This window comes from Paramisgurnus dabryanus, chromosome 17 (assembly GCF_030506205.2).
Source record: "Paramisgurnus dabryanus chromosome 17, PD_genome_1.1, whole genome shotgun sequence".
Lineage (NCBI taxonomy): Eukaryota > Metazoa > Chordata > Actinopteri > Cypriniformes > Cobitidae > Paramisgurnus > Paramisgurnus dabryanus.
Genome location: NC_133353.1, coordinates 29,272,110 through 29,279,538, shown reverse-complemented (window position 1 = coordinate 29,279,538; position 7,429 = coordinate 29,272,110). Strand labels below are relative to the sequence as shown.

At 36.7% G+C, this 7,429-nt stretch overlaps 2 protein-coding genes across 3 annotated transcripts; one reads left to right on the top strand and one right to left on the bottom strand.

Annotated features, from left to right (window-relative positions):
- Window positions 1-267: 267 nt before the first annotated feature.
- Window positions 268-2,215, bottom strand: haus2 (HAUS augmin like complex subunit 2). Of its 2 annotated transcripts, none has more exons than XM_065288798.2 (7): window positions 2,071-2,215; window positions 1,701-1,818; window positions 1,522-1,617; window positions 1,362-1,431; window positions 1,143-1,275; window positions 927-1,035; window positions 268-677 (listed from the first exon to the last, which is right to left on the bottom strand). In XM_065288798.2, the coding sequence occupies exons 2-7, from the start codon at window positions 1,785-1,787 to the stop codon at window positions 585-587; spliced, it is 588 nt and encodes a 195-aa protein (XP_065144870.2). In that variant the 5' UTR covers window positions 1,788-1,818; window positions 2,071-2,215; the 3' UTR covers window positions 268-584. The 2 variants fall into 2 exon arrangements, with proteins under 2 accessions (XP_065144870.2, XP_065144869.2); XM_065288797.2 differs by having other exon boundaries at window positions 270-677; window positions 2,039-2,213.
- Window positions 2,216-2,681: 466 nt separating this feature from the next.
- adprs (ADP-ribosylserine hydrolase) lies at window positions 2,682-7,030 on the top strand. Its single transcript, XM_065288372.2, has 6 exons — window positions 2,682-3,399; window positions 3,827-3,923; window positions 4,012-4,219; window positions 6,046-6,233; window positions 6,338-6,438; window positions 6,520-7,030. Exons 1-6 carry the CDS (start codon window positions 3,222-3,224, stop codon window positions 6,888-6,890), a joined length of 1,143 nt encoding a protein of 380 aa, XP_065144444.2. The 5' UTR covers window positions 2,682-3,221; the 3' UTR covers window positions 6,891-7,030.
- The last annotated feature ends 399 nt before the right edge of the window (window positions 7,031-7,429 follow it).

Sequence of the window (7,429 nt, the reverse complement as noted above, 5' to 3'; positions counted from 1 at the left end):
TAAGCATTTAAAAAGCAAAAGTGCCTTACTATGTGAATTATTGACTGGATATATGGATTAACCCCCTGTAATGTGATTTATTTTGTCATTTACCTTTATATTATATATTTATTTTATTTTGTTATTTTGTTCTTTTTCAATTATCTTGATGCTTTTTGGATATGGTTTTTGAAAAGTAGATATAATAGTACAGTAAATTTAGCAAATAGGATGATGCTGTTTACCGACAACTCTTCAAAACACAAGACTTGTTTTAAACTTAGTACATTTACGTTTAATCAACAAATACTTACAAAAATTAAACTTATAAATGCAGAGATAACAGGTTTAAATATTTACATGTTTTTACTGTGCAGAATGCATAAATGAATCCACATCACTGTAGGATGTCACAGATTCATTATGGTAATTACAAAGCAGCCATGAAAGAAACAATATGAATTAAATCTGATAAAAGTTCATAAAAAATGAAGCGCAAAAACAATTATTCAATGTATGCAGTGACCTCGACAGTGTGTGTTGCAATTCTTTTGACTATGAGTTTTTAAATGGATAAAGTGGGTGACAGTTTTTTAAATACATTTTTACTGCGGTGGATGACCCCGTCTCTTAAGAACTTGTTTGTACAGATTCTCGACCTCAGTGACCTGAGATAGGACTTGAGTCATGGCATTGTTCTAATGAAAAGGGATGGAAAGATGGTTAGCATTCACATTTACAAAATAATACGTACAGTAAACGTATTGCTTAACATAATTATGTATAACTATATTGAATATGTGAGCCATTGTATTTTTACATTAAATGCATAAGGGACCATATTTTAAAGATAAACACCCATCACATATTCTATGATATCAACATTCATTGACAGAAAGGCAAAGCTCATATAGTATTGCATAAATAAATAAAACTATTGCCCTTACCAGATTACTCAGAGAATCCTCAGTGGTTGAAATTGATCTGACCATTTTTATCTTCACATCCAAGTTCTGAATAAACTCCACCACCATCCCCATGAGCTCTACCACATATCTGTAGACAAAACAGTTGTATAAAAATAAACTGTTGCCAAACAGTTTTAAATCCAAAAAAAAAAAAAAAATGTGCAATAATGAAAATTTATGTTAAATGATTCAGACCTGTGAAGATCAGCCTGAATGGGCAGATTTTGCTGACACAGTGGTTTTGTGAGCCTTTCTCGCAGGACGGTTTGTTCTCGCAATACTTCTTGAAGGTGAGATGTGAACTGTTGCAAAGATGCAAACCTTTGACCTCACAAAAAAAAGTCAAATTAAAAGTCATCCAGCATACAGAAGACATAAATCTATTTGAATGTCAAGTCCTTTTGCAATACTTACTAAGATAATGGCTGTGAGTTACATCTGCTCCATCTCTTTGCAACTTCAGCAACTCTAAATCCAAATTAGTCTAAAACAATAAGAAAAATTACAAATTCATGGAAGTTCAAATTTGGCAAATTATAGAGATAAATGTTGGCACATTCAGTTTGCAGTCTACCTGATCAAGATCATGTTTAATTCTGTTGCGCTGCTCAGCTTCAAGTAAAGAAGAAGAAAAGACTTCAGATTCTTGTGGAGCAGCATCAACCTCCTCCTATAAAATGCATAACACAACAACATTACGCATCATTCAAAGCCATTGAAAAAGTACAATTTAAATCAAAATCAGTTGTTAACCTGTGTCATGGTGCCTGTGGCAACACATCTGGCCAAAATCTTAGCAGCAGGTGTTACTGTGTAAATATTGGGGTCCCAGGGATTCATAACACACGAAACGTTCTTCAAAACCAGATGGCTGTCAAACAAACAATGAAGAAACATACGAAAGTGTATACAAAATTGATAGGATATAGTTATTTTGACCAATATAGAAGGTCAAGAGTACAACAAATGTATATTTAAATGTCCATTTGAACAAATGCCGTAGAAGTAATCTAACGTGTGCAAAGCATTGTTGAATGATAGCTTTTATTTTGTTAACATTGTCAAATAAACATCTGCCTTGATGCTCTTACCTGCTAACGTATATTAAGACGTCAAAAATTACCTATCGTTCCTGTAATCCAGGTCTTCGGTCAAAATCTTGTTGACCAAAATAATTTTCAATCTACCCGCCTCAACAAACTCCCCAAAATAAACTACTACGTAACTACTACGAGATGCGCAGTTAGCGTACAATATGCATTGCCGCCTTCGTAAAGTGTGCTTTATATTCTCATTCGCAGATTCACACATCCCACAAAGAAGAATTATACGGCACTTTTATAAGTAATATAAACAACTTGTACACAACAACAAACTTACCTCGATATATTTAAAAAATGTGCTCTATAACAGTCATTTGCTCGTGAATTAAATATTTTCAGATTTAAGATGGTGTCGAATCGTGCCTTCCTGTAACCGAGGTCATTTGACATCTTGACATAACGTCGGATGTGCGTCAGGCCAAAGACGCTATTCACAAGAGAGTGCAGTAGTATTACAATGAATAGGGAAAAGTGCAACACTCTTGCGAAGAAAGTCCCGCCTCCCGGTAAAAAGACCCAATCGTCGATCGTTTGAGACTAATCCCTATGGGAGGGGCTCTGTAAAGTACTTGCCAGCCTTTGCGCATACGCAGTAGCACCCTGGATAAACTTGTTTTAAGACGTTCTGTTAAATTTGATTGTTGAACACAGTTGATTTAAGTTTAATTGCTCATCAGAAATATGTTGCTTTATTTCGATCTTAACGACCGATTTTGAGATATCTGTCTTCTCCGCTGCCCGGAGTCCTTGCAAATTTGTCTGCCAAGTGGAGGGACGTTTCCTAAAGAGAATTTTGTATCAGTGCACTGGGCAGTATGCCAGCTATATTTTCATAATCGTTCGGAAAACGTTTAGGGTTTAAGAGCTTATGCAAAGTTATGCAATGTCTAAAATATTTCAAATAAATCAATCAAAGTTAAAACCAAAATAATGTTTACACGATGTTTGATAAAACACTCAAGAATCATGTTGCGTGTATATTTGGCACGGTGTGGTAAAGAGCGAGTCATACAATGACAACACTCCAAAAAAACAGACGACGAAACGAAACAAAAAATAGAAACAACGTAGACAACTGTCACGATTTATTTTAAGTGTGATAAATTCACAAGGCAGTCTGATTTGATTTATAGAGTGCAGTTTTAGACTATTGAGTGTTAAAGCAAGAGAAATGTCAGCTGCAGCGCGTGTAGCCGCAGGGCCAATGATGCTGTCCCGTTTTCGTGGCGCTATGGTCGGTGCGGTTTTGGGAGATTGTGTAGGCGGTGAGTTTGAAGGTGCTGTGGATGTCCCTATGGATCGAGTTCTTCAGCATCTCAATATGCTGGAAGATGAAACACGGGGCGATGGTGAGCAAACGGTTACTAGTGACAGCGAATATGATCCACATAATCACCTTATATCTGAGATCCGGTATTACAGAAGGCCACATTATATCGGTTATAAGCATAATAAAATATTTTGCATGTTTTAAAGGGGACATGAAATTGATATTTACACACACGGTACTGTAATAAAAACATACTGCAAGTGTCAGAATTAAAAGAATGACTTTCCGGTGTAAAATAGGAAATTTATTTACACCTTACAAGGAATTTTAAGAACACGCCCCTTAACGTGCGTCATCATCGTAAGCAATCAAGGAGGTGTTTTGAATCTGAACAAATTGTATCTGTCCATCAATCAATTGCCTGTTAGTATAACACTCGCAGTTTATTTATTTCAAATGGTTCCCTCCATCCATGTCTTCTTTACCAAACATGTTATTTTTTCCAGGAATTCTTCAGTACAGTGATGACACAGCCATGATGCGATGCGTTGCAGAATCACTGCTTACCAGGGCAGAGTTTGATGAACAAGACATGGCTCGAAAGCAAGTTTTCTTTAGATGTTAAAATAGGTTAAAGCACCCATGTAAGTATATCTTTTCTCAACATTGACATTTTCTGGACCTTTTTTAGATTCGCAAAAGAGTATAATCTTGCCCCAGGACGAGGTTACGGCGGAGGTGTCATAAATGTGTTGCGAAAGCTTGCATCGCCCCATCTGAAGGATGTCTTCCAGCCAGCAAGAGCTCAGTTTGGTGGACGTGGCTCTTTTGGGAATGGGGGCGCAATGAGAGCTGCCCCCTTTGCCCTGGCCTTTAGAAATCCAGCCGATGTGTGCGAGGTAAAAAAATGCATGTTGTGACATAAACAAAATAATTAATCCAACAACACAAATTTTTGTGGTTTTAAAGGTGCCGTAGAATGTAAAACCGTATTTACCTAGGCATAGATATATAATAAGAGTTCTCTACATGGTATTGACATATCGTGAGCCTCAAAGACGATTGTTTCCTCCTTCATATGTAAACCTCATGCATGCAATAGACTATGGAAATCAGGCCAATCTCAACATAACACCGACTGTCACGTTACAGCCATGATTTAAGCCCAAATATTAAATTAAACATGAAATTAATTACAATGTTGTTACAATGCTAACAACAAAGTTGTCACTGCTGAGTTAATACTTTATTTAACCACAAACTTACCACTCAGAAACATCCATTAATAATCTCTAAATGATTATTTCTTAAAACCTGTATTTTTATCTAATACAGGCTCAAACATAAGGTCTGCACATACACAGAACTACTGAGCTGTACTCTTAGAAACATTATTATTCATAGGGCTGTGCAAAAATATAGATACAGCTAACTATCGTGATTATTTTCTACGATAGTGTATTGATATTTTAATCTCTACTATCGGTATTTTAAAAACCACCAACCCCTCTTTGTGCGTCCAACGACATCCTCCGCCGCTGCTGTAGTTGTCGCTGTCCAGTTTTCTGTCAAATATGGCCATTCGGCCAATGTTTCGGAGTTAGCAGAATTGAGAAAATTACTGAAAATTAAAGGCTAAAAATAGGGTTGTAAATGGATACGTAAAATTTTTTTTGAAAATCTTTTGCATTTAATAAAGCAATGTACCCTATATGTAGAAATCAAAGAACAAATTAACATATTATTTCAATGTATTTTTCGGCACCTTTAAATGTCAGTGTCAATTCTGTTACGCTCCAACTCTTTTACTAGGGGATTGTCCATTGTTACTCTTACCTTTTTTTTGACAGTAACAAATAGGCTTTATGCCCAGCTGCCATTATTGGACAAACTGATTAATCCAGGTGTGTCTGATTATTGTTGTTGTGACTACTGAGGTCAGGCACACCTGGATTAATCCGTTTGTCCAATAATGGCAGACAGGAAACAAGGAGCTGGCTGAAGTTCAGGAAGTAGTGCAGCTGGGCATAAAGCCTATTGACGGTTACGAACTGCTTTGGGCAACAGGAGAAAATGATTATTAGCTATGTAAGACAATATATATAATACAGAAAATCATTCTGATCCATGACAATGAGTACCAAATTATTAAAGGGGTCATATTATGACATTTTATTTAAGATGTAAAATAAGTCTTTGGTGTCCCCAGAGTGTGTTTGTGAAATTTTATCTCAAAATACCCCACAGATAATTTTTTATAGCACGTTAAAAATGCCACTTTGTAGGTGCGAGCAAGGTTGTGTCCTTTAAAAAGCAAATGAGCTGAATAAATGCAAACACTGATCGCAATGATGGTGGTTTGTTCAAATTGAAAATCAATTGTGCTGTCAATTAGGTGGTATTACAAAGTAGGCGAAAAGTCAGATTTTCACACTATGACCCCTTTAAAATAATAAAAATATAACCATTTGCAAAAAGCAGATAAAAATTACTTTGAACACCAAATGTACCTGCAAATAAATAATCACCAGTATGCAACATTATAGTATTTTAAACTTAAAACCTATTGGCTACCTAAAATGACTACACTCCAAAATCTGAAAGACTGCATGTGTATATTAAAAATAAGTATATTAATAAATGCTTCATTTGATTCATTGATTCATCCTTTCCAAAGTCCAAGGCTAACATTCTGGCATATCTTTCTTTCTTTTTTTGGTGGCAGTTTTCACGGGTTGGCGCAATGCTAACACACTCCTGTTCTTTGGGTTACAATGGGGCAATGTTGCAGGCCCTTGCTGTCCATCTCTCTCTTCAGGGGGCTTTGGCTGTGCCAAGTGATTTCATCGACAGACTGATCACAGAAATGGAACAAGTGGAAAAGGATAAAACGGCACAGCTTGATGCTAAAGCGTAAGCATGCCAACCAGTCAAACAGATGATGGATTACAAGGAGCGCACCTAGAATTTGCAGAGACACAGATATGACTGACACATTTCGTTCTTTTACTCCACAGGCTTAAGTTATCAGAGTTTCCGTATTGCACGCGTTTGCAAAAAGTGAAAGAACTTATGAAAAGAAACAGTGTGAGCATTGAGGAGGTCATATCCGAACTAGGTTAGTATTGATAGATGGTTTGTATCTATTTTATAATCGCAATCTAGCCCACTAAAGCATGTGTTGCTTTGTCTTTATCAGGGAATGGCATTGCTGCTTTACAGTCTGTGCCCACTGCTATCTTCTGCGTTCTGCATTGTTTGGAGCCAAGGGATGGGCTACCGGAGCGATTCGGAGGCCTGGAGAGGACAATAGCCTACAGCTTGGCTCTTGGTGGTGACACGGACACCATCGCTTGCATGGCAGGGGCAATAGCTGGGGCACATTACGGCATCGAGTCCATTTCTCAGACCTGGCAAAACAGCTGTGAAGGGGTGGATGAAGCCGATGTTTTAGCAAAGCGATTATACAGTCTGTACACAGCTACACAGTTTGATGAGGACAGCGGGAGCACGAGCTACACAAATACTGAATCGTACACACATGATCGGCACACTACAAAAACTGACTGACCCAGCATACGGCCATACACAACATGCAGTCACACAATCAAAAACTGGCACACAGTGTCGTATGCACCTGTTAATGTTTATAATAATGTGAAGAGTCTTCTTGTGCAAAAATGTTTACAATAAAATGAACAAAATGGTAATGGGTTCACTGCCATTCATTTTTTCATACATGGTTATCAACAATATAAATATAAAGTATATTTAGTGTAATGCATGGACCCACTTTGGAATGTGAGGAACATATTGCAGGTCATATTGCTGTAAAATAAAGTAAAATCCGCTGTTTATCATTAAAAATATAAAAAAATATCTTTATGTATAGTTTGTTTAGGGCCTTATTTCAGTAATGCTTTCAACAAGTGGTCTTGTTTAAGTGAGACTGAAAGCTAATACTGGTTCTTGTCTGCCAGATAACTTGCAACCACCAGATATGCGAACAGCATAAAAGTATAAAAAACCAAATAGATACATGGGAAATAGAAATAACAATTAGAACCAATACGATTACAATATAACCTATAGAAATTATAAACAAAATG

Bases quoted from the DNA above. Each gene is read 5' to 3' on its own strand.
- haus2 (XM_065288798.2), bottom strand. From the start codon at position 1,787: ATGAATCCCTGGGACCCCAATATTTACACAGTAACACCTGCTGCTAAG. The intron at 1,618-1,700 runs GTTAACAACTGA...TGCATTTTATAG, and splicing joins CCACAGGCACCATGACACAG to GAGGAGGTTGATGCTGCTCC. The intron at 1,432-1,521 runs GTAGACTGCAAA...TTATTGTTTTAG, and splicing joins TTAAACATGATCTTGATCAG to ACTAATTTGGATTTAGAGTT.
- adprs (XM_065288372.2), top strand. From the start codon at position 3,222: ATGTCAGCTGCAGCGCGTGTAGCCGCAGGGCCAATGATGCTGTCCCGT. The intron at 3,924-4,011 runs GCAAGTTTTCTT...GACCTTTTTTAG, and splicing joins GAACAAGACATGGCTCGAAA to ATTCGCAAAAGAGTATAATC. The intron at 4,220-6,045 runs GTAAAAAAATGC...TTTTGGTGGCAG, and splicing joins ATCCAGCCGATGTGTGCGAG to TTTTCACGGGTTGGCGCAAT.